This window comes from Rhinoraja longicauda, chromosome 23 (assembly GCF_053455715.1).
Source record: "Rhinoraja longicauda isolate Sanriku21f chromosome 23, sRhiLon1.1, whole genome shotgun sequence".
Lineage (NCBI taxonomy): Eukaryota > Metazoa > Chordata > Chondrichthyes > Rajiformes > Arhynchobatidae > Rhinoraja > Rhinoraja longicauda.
In genome coordinates this window covers 26,028,650-26,046,919 of record NC_135975.1, presented here as the reverse complement: position 1 = coordinate 26,046,919, position 18,270 = coordinate 26,028,650, and the positions used below count along the sequence as shown (strand labels likewise).

The 18,270-nt window shown below is 42.6% G+C and overlaps 1 protein-coding gene across 3 annotated transcripts in view; it reads right to left on the bottom strand.

The window, feature by feature from the left end:
• The window catches only part of kif21a (kinesin family member 21A), a 106,855-nt gene extending 89,057 nt beyond the window's left edge, over positions 1-17,798 (bottom strand). For 2 of the 3 annotated variants that reach the window (XM_078419880.1, XM_078419879.1), the window contains exon 1: positions 17,210-17,798. In XM_078419880.1, the coding sequence (XP_078276006.1) occupies positions 17,210-17,256 (47 nt within the window). In that variant the 5' untranslated portion in view covers positions 17,257-17,798. The remainder of the gene's footprint in view (positions 1-17,209) is intronic. The other variant, XM_078419878.1, reaches the window with a different exon arrangement.
• Between the last annotated feature and the right edge of the window lie 472 nt (positions 17,799-18,270).

Genomic DNA, 18,270 nt, shown 5'->3' with positions numbered 1-18,270 from the left:
AAGTGCACATTTTTCTGCAATGACATTACTAAAGCCAAAAGACAACTGGAAATTTCTAAAAATGGCATGAGATAATAAATGAAACTTATGGTTTTACTGGTTAAAAGCATTTAGCTTGATTCTTTGTTAGAATCAATATTGATCGCAAAGTGGAGAACCACTTAAAAATCAGACACCATTATCACTTAAGAAAGTTGCCTGTCCATTTCACCACAGGTGGACATTAAAACTGACAAGTAATCATTTGTATTGATACTTGTGCAATGATACGTTATTAAACAATGCTTGCATTAATAACAATAAACTTGAAGCTTTAAAAAATAACTTTATTTTGGAAAATGTTGGTCTTGGTCACTATCATGCCTTGTTGCATCCTACTGAATCCTTTTAGGGGTGGAGAATCAGTGTGAACAACAATGAATCCATGTAATTCCAGCCTTATGGGTATCACAAATGACATGCTAAACCAGCAATTTCACTCAGTGCCAGATTTGAGAAAGAAATAAAATCAGTACAGATCTCTTGGATTAAGCATATAAGGAATGGTCATAGATTGTGATGAATCTCCAAATGTTTGTGTTGGATTTAAGGTCAGGTAATGTTACAATTGGTGCCAAAGCAGCATTATGAACTGAAAAAAAGCTGTAAAGTTACTAACCATGGATCATACTCTTAGCTATTAAGCTGGACAGGGTACAGAAAGGATTTGTGGATGTTGCCAGGTCTAGAGGACCTGAGCTGTAAGGAGAGGTTGGGCAGGTTGGTAGTTTATACCTTGGACTGCAGGAAGCCGAGAGGTAATCTTACAGAGGTGTATAAAATTATGAGGAGAATAAATTGGGTGAATGCACAGTCTTCGTCCCAGGGTAAGAGATTCAAAAACTAGAGGGGATAGACTTAAAGCGAGGGAAAAAAATTAATAGGAATCTGAGGGGCAATTTTTTTCCCCCACACACAGGGTGGGTAGTATATAGAACGAGCTACCAGAGATAGCTGAGGCAGGTACAATAATAAAAAGACATTTGGACAGGTTCATGATTCTTAACAGTTTGAGAGATATGGGCCAAATGCAGGTAAATGGGACTAGCTTAGATGGGGCACCTTGGTCGGCATGAACGAATTGTAGCGAAGGACATGTTTCCATTGTATGACACTATGACTCTTCCTATAATTGATACTTCAATCTGATTAAGGCATGTCTAAATCTACACACAAGAACATTAGATTTAACTGTTTATAAATGGTTGATAGAGTCCAAGATGACAGATCAAATTTTTGAAAATGCAAATCGGATGAAAAGTTAAAGTTGATATGTCAAGTCGTCAACTTTATTTGTCACATACATATACAAGATGTACAGTGAAATGAAAGTGGCAACGCCTGCGGATTGTGCTAAAACTACAAAACAGAATAGAATATTTTTTTTAACACAAAAAATAAATGAATACAGTAAATTAAGTTAGTCCCTGGTGATATGAGAGTTAACAGTCCTGATGGCCTGTGGGAAGAAACTCCGTCTCATCCTCTCTGTTTTCACAGTGTGACAGCGGAGACGTTTGCCTGACCGTAGCAGCTGGAAGTCCGTTGCTGGGGTGGTAGGGGTCCCCCATAATGTTGCTGGTTCTGTTGTTGCTCGATACCAATCCCAAGCAATAAACTATCTTGATTAGACCTCCTATCTTGCTTTTTAATGTTTCATGCTTCATGGTAATTTTAAGCAAGTCAAAACACAAGACAAAATTATTTTTTTCCCCAAACTATTGAGAGGAAAATGCTCCAATTGTTGAGAGTTGTTCAGTTCATATCCACCGGGTGGCGCCAGCAATGGTTGCCTCACCAACAGTTTGTCTGTCCTTTCCTTCATTGTGTTTTAATAGTATGTGTTAAATGTAATTTTTTAGTGTTCTTTAGCTTGTGTTATGTGTGGTGGGCGGGGGGGGAGGGAGTTGGGGGAGACTTTTTCTAATCTCTTACCTCGACGGAGATGCGATTTTTTTTCCGTATCGTATCTCCGTCCGCACTGCAGCCTAACCGGGAACTCCACCGCGGAGCCTGCGGGACTTACCATCGCAGAGCTCGCGATCCCTTTGCCAGTGATTACGTTTGGGGCTTCAACCGTGGGTGCCTGCGGACGTTAACATCGCGGAGCTCGCGGTCTCTGGTTAGAGACAGACTTCAGGGAACTCCAAGCCCCAGGAGCTTCGATCGCCGCTTGCAGGAGCTTCGATCGCCCCGACCATGGGAGAATAAAGAGGAAGGAGATTGGACTTTATTGCCTTCCATCCCAGTGAGGAATGTGGGGAATCCACTGTGGTGAATGCTTGTTAACTTTTATGTAGTTGTGTGTCTTGTTGCTTTCTTTTTTCGTATGGCTTTATGGTGATTCGCACACTGGTACACGTGACAATAAAAGACCTTTGAAATCTTCATTGAGCACTTTATACTCCCATTGATTTTGCTCAATTTCAGTTCAAAGTGATCAAATCCAGGACATTGGTTTATTATCAGAAACATTCAAACTGAAATGTGCATGAAACATGAATATCACATTAATTTATTCTGATCACATAATTTGTTGGCAATTAGAGCTTTGAGCAGGATAGTAAGAGAAATGGGTGTGTATCCAGGTGGGGCATTGGAAAGAGGGGGGGGGTGTAGGATGGTTAACTAAAATTGGAAAATTCAATATTTATAGTTAGGATGTAGGCTACCTAAGCTGAATAAGAGGTGCTGTTCCTCAAGTATGCACACAGCCTCACTCAAGCAAAGGAGGCGGCCCAAGACAGAAAGGAGATGGGAAGGGGAGTTAAACTGCTTAGCCACCAGGAGATCAGAAATGTTCGGCAAAACGGTTGCCTAGTCTACACTTGTCACATCGGGAGCACCAAATGCAGATGAGATGAATAGAAGTGCATGTGAACATGTCTTACCTGGGAGGGCCGTGGAGTTCTCTGAATTGATGTGGATGGATGGATGAGGCAATATGGCTACAATTCAACTTTACCTGCAAACAGTCTCATCCAATGGCCCTCCGCAAGTTCCCGCCTATTGCTTTCAAAATTGGTCCTGCCCCAGTTTAGGACCTTAACTTGTGCATTAGTCCGATCTTCCAAAGTTATTGAAAAATTAATAGAATTATGGTAGTTTGTCCCAAAGTGCTTCCCCAATGACACTTATGTCACTTGCCCTATCTTGTTCCTAAACAAGTGGTCCAAAAGCGTGTCCTCTCAGGAAGACCCCTCTATATATTGACTTAGGAAGCTTTCTCATAGACACATTTAACAAACTCCACCTTATCTAAACCCTTTGCATGCTGCAGTCAATATTAAGAAAGTTAAAGTCTTCCAAACTTGCAAACTCTCTCCACCAACCAAAAATAGAAATATTACATTAAAAGGTAAACTGGTTAATAATGTAAATGACCTAGATAAGTTAAATATGTAAGAATATCTGCCATAAAGCGTGCAGCAAAAGGAAAGATCTGGGGTTCCTAAGCACATTGCAAGAGCATTTACATCTGATGTAAAAGATCAACTGACAATTGACAAAGATGAATCAACCTTTATTTCCTCTATGATAGGAGGCCAGAGGTTCAAGTCTTTTTGTAGAACCCACACATATCAAGGACATACTCCAGTGCAGCAATGAAGAAAGCACAGGCCTGCCTGAACTGTCATCTTTTAGATGTGAATGTTTAACCCAAGACCTGCGCCACACTTTTAAGGTATAAAGGGTCACATGGATGTTTTAAAGGTTAAAAAAAATCTCACACATCATATTCATTCACGGACCTGCTGTCCTCATCCTATTAGCTGCCTCGTCTTGAGCAGCAATGACTCCTTGAAAATATTTTTATCTGTAAAGTATTTTGAGACAAAGTTGGAAAATTCACTATCATGGCAAATCTCACTTAATTCTTTCTCCTTTGACATTATGTGCATTCCCGTCCAATTGACACAAGCCTTCCAACTGATACTCTTCCCCCCAACCATGATGCACAAACAAACCAAACATAAATTTATTTTAAAAAAACCAAGTCTTCTCTACTCCGATCCAGGCGATACGAGTTATCCAATTTAATGTTTTTCTAATTAAAGTATGGGGTTCCTTCAATTATATTACTTATGCAGGTATAGAAGGTCTCACATGAACAACATGGTATATCCTTAGCAATAAACAGCAAATGAATGAGGCAAACAACCATAACCCCACCTGGAAAGTTAATGACGATGGCCTCAAAGGGTTAAAATTTCAAAGTGAAGTAGAACTTTGATTTAGTAGCAATACAAGTTAAAACTAGCAACCCCAAGAAATACTTCAAGCATCTTTGAAAACCACCAAAACACAAAGTGCAGGCAACATTTCTAGAGGGAATGGACAGATAATGTTTCGGATCAGACCCTTCTTCACACCCTTTTACTTGCAACATGAAATAACCACAAAAAGTCAATTAATATGATCATATCTACCAATATGTTTCCCATCTGCAACTGGATCCTCGACTTCCTGACCAGCAGACCGCAATCAGTGAAGACAGGTGACAAATTATCCTCTACGATAATCCTTAACACTGGTTCCCAGAAGAATGCATTCTCAGCCCCCGTCTATAGTCCTTATACACTCATAACTGTGCAGCTAAATACTAATCCAACTCAATTTACAAATTCGTAGACGACACGACCGTAGTGGGCCAGACATCAAATAATGATGAGAGTGCAGGAAGGAAATTGAGCACCTCGTAAATGGGTGCCATGACAACAACCTCCTCCTCAATGTCAGCAAGACCAAAGGCGATTGTGATTGACTTCGGGAAGCGAAGTGGAGATGGTTGGAAGTTTCAAGTTCTTAGGAATAAATATCACCAGCAATTTGACCTGGACCAGCTACATCGAGGAATGGCCAGGAAGCACACTTAGGAAGTACAGTATGTTCCCAGCAACCCTGAACAACTTTTACAGATGCATAAAAAGCATTTTATCAGGATGCATCACAGCATAGTTCAGGAATAGCTCCATCCAAGACTGCAAGAAATTGCACAGTTGTGGACGTAGCCCAGACCATCATGCAAACCAACCTCCTTTTTCCATCTAAACTTCATGCTGCTTCGGCAAGGCCACCAGCATAATAAAGGATCAATCTCAACCCAGTCACTCCCTCTTCTCCCCTCTCCCATCAGGCAAGCAGTACTGAAGTTGGAAAAGGTATACCTCCAGATTCACGGACAATTTCTTCCCAGCTGTTATCAGGGAACCGAATGGTCCTCTCACAAACCAGAGCAGTCCTGGCCTCCCATCTACCTCATTGGAGATCTTTAATTGGAATTTACTGGACTTTATCTTGCACTAAATAATATACCTTTTATTTTGTATTTGTGGGCAGCTTGACTGCAATCATATATAGTTTTGTTGCTGACTGGATAGGATGAAACAAAAAGCTTTTCACTGTACCTCGATACATATGGCAATAATAAACTAAAATAAATGTATTTTTTAAATCCATTACTCCAAGAAGTTTTACCCTCATAGATTGGACTTCCAATGGAAACTTGTGGCCTTAAAAATTGTATTCTTTTTATTATTTTTTTTTTGTAGCAAATGAAAAAAAAAGATATTCCAAGAGCTGGGCAGCAAAAAAGCCTTGACACGGATCACTAATAGTCAGCCAAATCTTGGCCACCTGTTAAACGTCTGGTCACTTAAAACTGGAAAGACATAGGTGTACTGCCACCACAGCAATTATTTAAACCAGTACTCCAGCTCCAGCCCACAAGAAAAATTAAACAAAAACGGTTTAGGGCGGCACGGTAGCGCAGCGGTAGAGTTGCTGCTTTACAGCGAATGCAGCGCCGGAGACTCAGGTTCGATCCTGACTACGGGTGCTGCACTGTAAGGAGTTTGTACGTTCTCCCCGTGACCTGCGTGGGTTTTCTCCGAGATCTTCGGTTTCCCCCCACACTCCAAAGACGTACAGGTATGTAGGTTAATTGGCTGGGTAAATGTAAAAAATTGTCCCTAGTGGGTGTAGGATAGTGTTAATGTACGGGGATCGCTGGGCGGCACGGACTTGGAGGGCCGAAAAGGCCTGTTTCCGGCTGTATATATATGATGAAAAACACCATGTAAGAAACAAAAAAAAAACTGGCATGAGAACAGGAAAGAATGAGAAACAAAATGGGGAGGAGGCAAATTCCTGACTCTGGAGGTTGAGGAAAAAATCCATCTACAAGTGTGGTTTGCATAATTTTAGCATGAGGTTTTGGAAAAAAACAAAGTTAAATGCAGCTGAAGCAAACTGTTTCGTTTTGGTAAAATATAACATTAAGTTGTACATTTGGAGAACCGATATCTCAAAGCATCAGTAACTGTACATTTTCCTCATTATTATTGTGCCATAGGTTTGGGCACAGCTCAAAAATATTAAGATGCAATCACTCTAATGGGATTATGCTATAAGCCTCCCAATAGCCAATAGAGAGATAAAGAAACAAATGTGTAGACAGATTACAGAAATGTGAAAATGCAACAAGGCTGTCGCAATGGGCAACATTAACTTCCCCAATATTGACCGCGATTTCCATACTGCAAATAGGCTTGGATGAGGCTGAATTTGTTAGGCGAGCAAGTGTGGTGCTGGATGAAGGGAGATTGAATGCAAGGTAAAATAAGTATATGCCTAATGGCATGAATCCTAATAGCATTGACGTACAAATAGATCTTTGACTTCGGGTCCATAGAACCTTGGAAATGACAACACGGTTAGCTCATCAGTGGCGCAGCTGGTATGGCAGCTATCTCACAGCGCCAGAGTCCTGGAGTTCAATCCTGACCTTGGTTAGTGTCTGTGTGGAGGTTGTACTTTCTTCCTGTGACCGCATGGACTTCCTCTGGGTGCTTCGGATTTCTCCCACACCCCAATGACATGCGGGTTTATAGGTTAATTGGCCTCTGTAAATTGCCCTGCGTCGATAGGGAGTGAATGCAAACGTGGAATATTAATAGAACTAGAATGAATGGGTAATCGATGGTCCATGTGAATTTGGTGGGCCAAAAGGCCTGCTTTCATGCTGCATTTTTCCAATCAATCAACCAACCAATACATTTTGCGCAGGGCAAGTCTTTTTTATATAGAGTTGTGAGTCCCTAGAACGCGTGGCTAGCGGTGATGGTGAAAGCAGATATAATTGTGACATTAAAGAGCCTTTTAAATAGGCACATGAATATGCAGGGAATGGATGGATATGGATCACGTGCAGGCAGAGGAGATCAACTTGGTATTATATTCGGCAAGGACATTTTATGCCGTAGATCCTGTTCCTGTACTTTACTACGTTCTGCAGCTGATACCTCAGACCTTGGGTTATTCTCAAGAAATACCCACCAACTGTCTATTTCCCTTTAAAATGCATGTTCCCATCATTAGAGTATCCCTGATTACTTGATCCAAACTATAATTTTGTTAAACATGGAAAAAAATACTGCCTTTTTTAACTGAAAAATAAAGACATTTCCATTCAACTAGGTCAGTGTTAGCAAGACGGCAATTTCCACCAAGCAGGAGAGAACAGCTTTGGGAAAGTTCAGTTTTTCCAATAGAAATTTACTTAGAAAATCCCATGATGTGCCAGCTTCTGCCTAGAACAGTGTATACATTATTCTTTGATGAACAATGCTGCCATTTTTGTTTCAGATAACTGCTGACATCTTGTAACCAACACGTCTGGTCATAAAATAGTTCAAATTAATTCCAATTGACAAACTAGAATCAACTACAACAAAAACAAATATAGAACTATGCTATGTAAAATGTCCTCAAATTTAATTTTACCACCAAATACAATTTATGCATGTTATTTGCATCTTGTAATATACATGTTTGGATAATCAAATCTTTAAGGCAAAGTAGCAAACAAATTTAAAACAGTAAACACAAAATGCTGGAGTAACACAAGCAGCATCTCTGGAGAGAAGGAATGGGTGACGTTTCGAGTCGAGACCCTTCTCGAGAGGGAGGGGGGAGGGAGCATAAGGGGGGTTGAGGGGGATGGAGTGGGGGGTAGGGGATGGTGGGAGGGGGAGAGGAGAGGGTGGAGAGGAGAGGGTAGAGAGGAGGGGGTGGGAGGGGAGAGGAGAGGGGATGCTACACCAATGCAGGAGAGGTTTGGTCTAGTATCCACCTAACACTTGCCAGGCACTGCCTCACCTCACCTCTTTTCCAGCTTTCTCACTCTACTCCATCAGAAGAGTCCCAACCTGAAATGCCATCTGTCCACCCCCTCCACAGATGCTGTCTGACCCGCCGAGTACCTCCAGCACTTTGACTTTTGCTCCAGATTCCAGCATTTGCAGTTTCTCATATCTCCCCATGACCTCGGTGAGTTATAGAATTGGTGGGGAAGTTAGAAATAGGGAGAGAATAAAAACTAGATTAGAGTAAATAGGTGAAAGATGGGTTGGGTGGAAATTGATCAAAGATTAATTTCCAAGTTGTATGACTTTACAATACACCCCAGTCTGAAAAATAACTTTCACTCTACTGTTTCTTGTAATTAGGTCAGCATTCCATCAAAGCAGCCCATTTTATTTAAAAGCTTTGGAATTCATTTTATCAAAAACCTTGAAAGTCTGGATATCACACGTTGACCTTCTGTTACTTAAAAAAAATTGTTACTTTGACATGATTTTCTTTTAACAAATCCCTGCTAAGTCCTCTAATCAATTGTCTTTTGCTCAAATAGCTGTTAATACTATCCGGATGATTCATTCCAAAACATTCCCCATCAAAGTTAAACCTCAGTTTAATCTCTACAACCTTGCCTGAACATTTATTTATTTCCTCTCAGTTCCGTCAGCAACATGAGATGCATCCCATCTGGACCAAGTATTTTATCTGCTTTAAATGCAACCCTTTTCATCATTTCATGTATTTCATCAACCTTTATGTCATCCAGAATCCCAAGTACATCTTTTGCTGAGATTCTAGCAGCTGTATGTTTACTGCATAGCCACCTTTGCCTGGATCTTTGCCTCTCCTAATTCACCACTGATCCTTTCTTATTCTTTCCTTGGATTAGATACCTGTCGAGTGTTCTTTTCCTCAATAACTTCTTCCCGAAATCTCTGGCTTTAATTTCCCTACCATTCACCCTCATGAGAATGTAGTTAGACTTCAATTGAAACAATTCTCCAATAAAACTCAATAAAGTTAGGAATAGCAACTCATCTTTCCATTGAGTTTATGACTATAAATCAATGCTATCATGAAACAGTGTGTGCAGGCCATCCACCCTTCAACCATTCATTGAGAATATAGATGAAGGATGTTGCACTGAACAGTGTGGACTGTCAAAAGAACTGGTTCACCGCCAAATCCCCACCCAGGGTTAACAGGGGGGTGGGTGGAGAAGAGGAAAAGACGAGACACAGACACATAAGACTAATGGTATAAGCTGAAATAAAACAAGGCTAACAAAGTTAACAAATATATGGATTTCAGAAGCTCAAAGCAGTGTTGAAAGCTGCTGATGCCAGTTTAATAATTAACCAAGTGATAGGAGTGAAAAGGTAGCCATATGGATTTAGATCACTGATCAACCAGATCAGATAAGGATCCCAGGGCAAAACTATATTCCTATTCCTATAATAAGAGATTATAACCCATTGATTGGGAAGACTGCCGGGAAATAAATATCTTTGTCCTGCCCCCTCCCCTGACATCAGTCTGAAGAAGGGTCTCGATCCAAAAAGTCACCCATTCCTTCTCTCCAGAGATGCTGCCTGACCCGCTGAGTTACTCCCAACATTTTGTGTCTACCTTCGATTTAAACCAGCATCTGCAGTTCTTTCCTATACAAATAAATATCTAACCTTTACACTCCTTAATTACAAATTAGGCTTTATAGTAAAACAGAATCTTTGAATGGGTTTCAGGATTAGCCATGAAATCGGAATGCACATGATTGCCGAACTAAGCACACATTCCAATCTTTTAACAAAAGGAAGCTTGCTGAGATTGGTGCAAAAGTGAAATTGTGTTCCTCTCCTCATACACATGTTTTGGCCTGCTGAGAATTTCACTTCAATTTCACAGCACCAAATGATACATTAAGAATAAACAAATGTTTTAACTCAGTTACGATTATGAATACACAATGCCACAGACAAGCAGAGTATTGTCAGAATGGTTTCAATGTAAAGAACAAAATCTTTTTCAGTAGACAGCGGAATGAATATGTGCTTCCCAAGTATCAAAGAGTGCTTTATATTTTTCCAGTATATTTGATATTAACCACAAAACTCCACAAACATTTATGAAAATTATTTTCCTAGAACAAAACATTACTCAAGTACATTGCATAAATACAGTATTCATTCCATCACTGCGTCACTAACTGTAGTTCTGCAGCAAAACAGATATCAGTCTGCACAAGAAATTACCAGTCAACATAATAAAAAAATAAACTTCAAAGTTGTTTCTTTGAACCGGACACATAACAGTAGTTTTAACTGATAAACAATCTGAATTCTTCACTGATAACACGTCTACAGGAGACAACATTCAGATTCACTAATTAATCTCACTTTCCACGTATTAATAGGAAAAAAATATCCACTTTTACAAAGTTAAAAAACAAAATGAACATTATTCCACATCATCCTTGTAAATCTTCTCTGCATCCGCTCAAGCTTAACAACATCTTTCCCGGGTGACCAAAACTGAACACAAAACGTGGCCTCACCAATGTATTGTGCAACTTTAACACAAGATCCCAACATTTATAATTAACACTCTGACTGATGAAGGCCAATGAGCCAAAAGCCTTCTTGACCACCATATCTACCTGTGATGCCATTTTCGAGGAAGTATGTTCCTGTATACCTAGATCAGTGGTGTCAAACTACCGATCCACGGGCCGCATCTGGCCCGCGAAGGGGTCCAATCCGGCCTGCGGGTTGATTTTGGGGGGAAAAAAAGTATATTCGACCATTTATTATGTTTCTGTACAGCAGCTGCTCTCTCTCCCCTTGCCGCTCTCTCTCCCCCCTCGCCGCTCTCTCTCCCCCCTCGCCGCTCTCTCCCTCTACCCGCTCTCACTCCCTCGCCGCTCTCTCTCCCCCTCGCCGCTCTCTCTCCCCCTCGCCGCTCTCTCTCCCCCCCTCGCCGCTCTCGCTCTCTCCCCCTCGCCCTCTCTCTCCCCCTCGCCGCGCTCTCACCCCTTCGCCGCTCTCTCTCCCCCTCGCCGTTCTCTCTCTCCCCCTCGCCGCGCTCTCTCCCACTCGCCGTGCTCTCACCCCCTCGCCGCTGTCGCTCTCTCCCCATCGCCGCTCTCTCTCTCCCCCTCGCCGCTCTCTCTCTCTCCCCCTCGCAGCTCTCTCGCTCTCCCCCTCGCCGCGCTCTCTCCCCCTCGCCGCGCTCTCTCGCCCTCGCCGCTCTCCCTCTACCCGCTCTCTCCCCCCCCACCTCGCCGCTCTCTCTCCCCCCCTCGCCGCTCTCTCTCCCCCCCTCGCCGCTCTCTCCCCCCCTCGCCGCTCTCGCTCTCTCTCCCCCTCGCCGCTCTCTCTCCCCCCTCGCTGCTCTCTCTCCCCCCCTCGCCGCTCTCTCCCTCCCTCGCCGCTCTCTCCCTCACCCGCCGCGCTCTCTCCCCCCACCCGCCCCGCTCTCTCTCCCCCCTCGCCGCTCTCTCTCTCCCCCCTCGCCGCTCTCTCTCCCACCTCGCCGCTCTCTCCCCCCCTCGCCGCTCTCCCCCACCTCGCCCTTTCTCTCTCCCCCCTCGCCGCTCTCTCTCCACCCCCTCGCCCCTCTCTCCCCCCCCCCCCTCGCCGCTCTCTCTCTCCTTGCACTTATCTGTATCAAATTCCAGTAAACATTCCTCAGCCTAACTGCCCAACCGATCAAGATATAGAGTCACAGAGTCATACAGCACGGAAACAGGCCCTTCACCCCAACTTGCCCACACTGACCAACATGCCCCATCTACACTAGTCGCACCTGCTCGCACTTAGCCCATAACCCTCTAAACTGATCCCATCCATGTACCTGTTCAAATGTTATGATAGTATCTTATATGCATCATCCTTACAGTAAAAAAGTTAGCCCTCAGGTCCCTATTAAATTGTATCCCCTGTCACCTTAAAACTATCTCCTCTGGTTATTAATTCCCTACTCTGGGTAAAAGACCCACTCTATTTGTCCACTCTATTTGTCTCATGATTTTGTACACCTCTACAAGATCACCCCTCATCCTCCTGTGCTCCAAGGAATAAAGTTCTAGCCTACTCAACTGCTTCATATAGGTCAGACGGTTGAGTTCTGACAACTTCCTCACAAATCTTTGATGAACTAATTATTTCATAGAACTTTGTGACCAAAACTGAACATAAAGCTGCATGTGGCCTCACCAATGTCTTATACAACTTTAACATGACTTCTCAACATATCTACTCTGACTGATGAAGGTTAATATGTTGAAAACCTTTTTGACGATCCTGTCTACTTGTGAAGCCACTTTCAAGGAACTATGTACCTTCACTCTTCGATCCCTGTATTAATCTCCATCAACCATTCTTCAGCCGACCAGCTCAACCAATCAAGATTATGTCTTATACCTTCTCATCCAATCATTGATATAGATGACAAACAGCAATGGTCCCAGAACGAAACCCTGATGCACTAGTCCAAAAAACCTTCCACCATCACCCTCTGCTTCCTTCCATGAAGCCAATTTTCTATCCAGTCTGAAGAAGGGTCTCGACCCGAAACGTCACCCATTCCTTCTCTTCAGAGATGCTGCCTACCCCTCTGAGTTACACCAGCTTTTTGTGTGTATCTTCTATCCAATCAGCTAGCTTGCCTTGCATCCCGTGCGATCTATCATTCCAGAGCAGACTATCATGTGGAACCTTGAAAAATACCGTGCTGAAATCCATATAGACAATATCTCTAGCTCTGCCCGCATCAACTTTGTGTCACATCTTCAAAATAAACTCACGCGTACAAAACTATGTTGACTATTCCTGATCAGCCCGTCCATCTGAATGCAATTATATCTTGTCCCTCAGAAAAATCTCTCTCGTAAATTTCTGACCACAGATGTTAGACTAACTGGCCTGTCGTTCCCTGGCTTTTCCCCGCAGCCCTTCTTAAATAGAGGCACAACATTTGCCACCCTCATCTTCCAATATCTTACCCGCATTTATAGCCATGACTCATAAATCTCAGCCAGCAATTTCCTCACCAGCTTCCCAGTGTCCTCATTTATATCTGGTTAGGCCCAGGAGGTTTGTCTACCTTCATAAGTGTTAGGACTTTCAGTGCCTCCTCAACAGTAATACCGACTGTCCTTGACATTTCCAATGACTGCCCCAAGTTTCCCAGTCCTCAAGTCTTTTTCCACAGTAAAAACAGGAGAAATACTCATTGAGGACCTTTCCCATCTCCTGTGGCTCCACAGTTAGTTGACCACTTTGATTTTTGAGGGCCCCTATTACCTCTCTCTACAAATTATCTGATTATCCTTTATGTATATAAAATCTTGTGGGTTTGTCTAATACAATTCTCTATTATCTGGCAGAGCTATCTGTTGCCCCCTTTTTGCCCTCTTGATTTGCTTCTTTAGCATGCTGCTCAGTTACCGAAACTCCTCCAGGGATACAGCTGACCCCAGCTGCCTATACCTGCCCCATGCCTCCACATTGTTTTTGACCAGAGCCTCTATTTCTCCCGTCATTCAAGCTTCCTTATGCTGACCTGCATTGCTCCTCCCTCTAACAAGCTGGTCTGCTTCCAAGTGTCATTATCTTCACATCACTTTCATCAACATGATTTTAAATTATTACATCACTACCGAACACAATCTATTTGCCATACAGGACCCAAACAGGTTTATCAAGTAAAACACAAAGTGTTGGAGGAACTCAGCAGGTCAGCAGCATCTGTAGAGAACACTAGGCAGCATTTCTTCTTGAGACTCATCTTCAGTTTGACCAGTTCAGTCTTGAAACGTCGCCAATCCTTGTCCTCCCCAGATGCTGTCTGACTGCCGAGCTCCTCAGCACTTTCAATTTTACTTAAGATCCCAGCTTCTGCAGTCACTGTGTCCTTGGGTTTATCAACTGCCTGGTGTGTTACTCACTGAAGATGAGACTGCTCGAGCTAAGCAACTGATTACAAAAATTTTTGGTACATTGGTCTTCGTTGGTCATGAAATGGAGGTTGGGATGCTATGCATCAGTTATACAAGACGTTGATATGGCCAGATTTGGATTATTGTGTTCAGTTTTGGTCGCCTTGGTACTGAAAGGATGTTGTTAAGCTGCAAACGGATGGGTCGGGACTCAAGTGCCTGAGTTACGGGGAGAGGTTGAGCAGGTTCGGACTTTACTCCTTGGACCGCAGGAGCATGCGAGGTGATCTTATTGAGGTTACAGAGAGTGGTGGGTATATGGAACAAGCTGTCTGAGGAGGTAATTGAGGCATGTACTATAACATTTAAAAGATATTTGGAAAGGTACGTGAGAGGAAAGGTTTAGAGGGATATGGGCCAAATGTTGGCAGGTGGGACAAATGTAGATGGGGCATCTTGCTTGGCATGGGCAATTTGGACCAAAGGGCCTATTTCCAATCAAAGTTTCACTTCAATTTTACATAAGTTTATACCATATTCTATACCAGACTAACATTCACAGGCAACCTATGCACAATCCAAAATTTTAAAAAATAGACTATACAACTAATCAGGTAGCAACTGTGCAGAGAGCTTAACCTAAAATAAACAAAGTTGTTAAACTTCTGTAGATGGATTAAGCCAATTTTGCAGATTGAAACAAACATCTTGTATGATTCATGCACACTTTATTTTGTCCGAGTCTAACTACTAGTGATGCCGCTGCAAGCAAAATTATCATTGTACTTGTACGTCACTGCATGAGCACATGACAATGATCTTGACACGTCAGAATAACTATGATTCATGTTTAGGAACAAGGTCCAGATGTAAATATGTTATTCCTCTTCCAAAGACAATCATTTAATAAAATAATGAATTGATGGATGAACACATTTATTACATTCATTTCAAATATCTTCTACAATTGCATAACACGGAAAGGTAATAATCTGATTAATGGCAGTTTTGGAACTGAGAACCATCATTAATCAGTCTACAAATTGCAAAAAACACAATCTAAAGTGGATCTGGAGATCATACAGAAGTGATTAACAAATTAATTCAGCTCAAGAGATGAATCTTTGTTGCTTTTGGAAATTAGATTTCTACAATAAAGTTTCACACTTGGCCTTCAAAGAGCATATTTGACAGTAGATAATACATTCCACAGAACAGTAGCTGTAATTTAGCTACAGCTAATTATTAGATAATATTTTATTAGTGAATTATTAGATAATATTTTTGGCAGCACAATGTCACAACAGTAGTTGCTGCCTTATAGACCCAGAGACCCGGGTTCGATCCGGAATACAGGCGCTGTCTGCATGCAGTTCGTACGTTCTCCCTGTGATCGTGTGGGTTTTCTCCGGGTACTCCAATTTCCTCCCACATTTCAAAGACGTTCTGGTTTGTAGGTTAATTGTCTTCTATAAATTGGGATAACATAGAACTAGTGTACATGTGTTCATTAGTCAGTGTGTCTTCAGTGGACCGAAGGGCTGGTTTCCACAAACTAAATAATTAATGGCCCACTGTTCCAAATGAGACACAAAAATCTGCCTTTGGAATAGTTGGCAATGTCAAACCCCAACAGAACACCAAAAGAAGTTTCAAGATGTGTTCCTACCGCATAACCTGAAAGATCATTAGCACACAAATCTTCTCAAATGAGCCAAAATCCATCTAATGCAATTAAATGTTCTCAGGAATTTAATATGTGGAATATGACTCCAAGCAACACAGAAATTACCAATTACAGAGTGGCTAGGGAGATTTGCCCAGAAACTGACAAACTTAGGCAGAAGCACAGCTAAAACAGTACAATTAATCCCACTGGGTCTGTAATACTGTTGGTCTCAGCTTTCAAAAGTTGTGCATCACAAAACACAACAGCAAATTTTGTAGGCAGAATAAAATATACATGCCACAATAATCATAATGCACACTGTCAAAATATAGTCTCAATACAGATACATTAGTCCTTATTGATTTGACTTGCAGTCATTTTTAAACATGATAGTTATGTCGGGCTTAGTTTGGCTGTTTGTCAGTAGCCAGGGAGAATGTCTGAAATTTCAGTGAGAGAATAGAAATAAAATGGCTTCAGTTATACAAATATTTTGGTGACAGAAACTTACATACATCTATTACTGTATGTTGGATAAGTCAGTGAAATAATCAGGAGTTGGAGAAGGTCATACAAGGTAAAGCTGGATGTCACCAGAAAACACAAACAATCTTCATGTCATTAGTAAGCAACATCTTGTTTTTCTACAAAACACATTTTATAAAACAGACTTTTACAATAAGGGGGTGGGGTGGAGAGATATTTTCTGATTAGTCAAGAGATAAACACCAAAAAGCAGAAACATAAACACCGATACAACAGAAACCAGCATGTTTATAGATTAAACCTTGATTATTTTTACATTTCATATCTTTAGCATTGAAGTAAAAGAGTGATTGGGAACATTTGAAAACATACAAAATAAATGAAGGATATGTCATTTTGAGACGATACTAAAGCATATAGCTCACAAACATAAAACTCAAGACAATAATTTGGACACACGACTATTCAGCACATTGTGCCTGCGAAAAAAATAGCCACCCAGCCTAAACTCAGCATCCAGTGGAGCCGTGCAGGTCTCAAGTGACCATTCAAATACTACATCAAATGTGATATGGAATTTTGTCTCTGCCATCTTTTAGGCGGCGAGTTCCAAAACCAGACAATCGTGTAGGTGTATTTATTTTCTCATCTCCTCCCCAATCCTCTACCAATGACTTGAAATCTAATTTTCCTTACTACTGCTCCCCTCCTTCCCACTTTTATTACAAATCCTTCAAATTTGATGCATTTCAGCATCGCCTGTCCTAAAGAAAACAAACCCTGGTTTATTCAAAGTCGCTAAAATAAATTCCAACCAGAAGATTTAAAATGGACACAGTGATTATTTGGGATTATACGCATCTGAATGGTAAGCATTAGTAACGATTGGTTTTAGCTGGTAATGCCAGACACACAACCTGTCGACAGGGCCCTACCTCACAGCCACCCGCACGGTGCAGTCATCCTGACCAGGCGCCGCCATTGCACCGACTCGGTCCCGAGAAAAACGACTCAGGAAGGAAAACCTGTGGCGAGATGATCAGTGCCGCTCAAAGCCGCTGCCTTCTTCCTCCTTGTGGGTGTGAGTCTGTGGCACAAACCCATCCGATGAGGAGCCGGGCAGGGTTTAAGCTGGAGCGAGCAGTGAAGGAGAGAGACAGCGTCCTGCTCATCCCCACACTGGTACGGGAGGGAGGGAGGGGCGGGGACGTAAAGGAGTGTTACCGGTCTCCCACCCAGCGCTGTTCACAGCGGCTCCTCCCACCCCCGCCACAGCGCCGCCGCTTTCTCCTGGCCTTCGTTCCGCAATGCGCCGCTGAAGCTGAGCCGCAGAGTGGGCGGCGAACGGCCAACTCGACTCGACTCGACCCCACCCGGCGCCTCCCTCCCCCCGTCCCTGACTATTGGGCGCCCCGGCCGGCGACCGTGTCAGGAGGGGACGGCGACATCGCCTCCAGCGACACCCACCAGTGCGCAGAGTAATTTGTTTAAAACCCACGGCCACTGTGGAATTAAAATTTCCTCGGTCTTTGATCGTAGACCGAGTAAACCACCCTCCACAACCTGACAGAAAAGGACGAGACCAAAGAGGGCCACCTCGATCTTGATGGTCAACAGCGTGATCCAGTCAGGGTGGCCGTGGTTTGTGACGGTGGACAGGGGTTGAAGGAGCACCTGGCAGCTGGTGGGTGACACAGGAGACTGCAGATGCCGCAGTCTTGGCAGCTGCTCACAAGCTCATAAATTATCGGAACAGGATTAGCCTATTCGGCGCATCCAGTCGACTCCGCCATTCAATCGTAGCTTGATCTATATTTCCCTCTCCTGTCTTTCCCCCGTAACTCTTGACACCCTTTCTAATCAAGAACCTGTCGAGCTCTGCCTTAAAAATACTATTTCAGGTAAAGTAACAAAGAAAGCTGATGGAGAAATGACAATGGAAGTTGTATGAATTTTAAGAAAGCATTTAACAAAGCATCTCATAAACTGTTGGGTG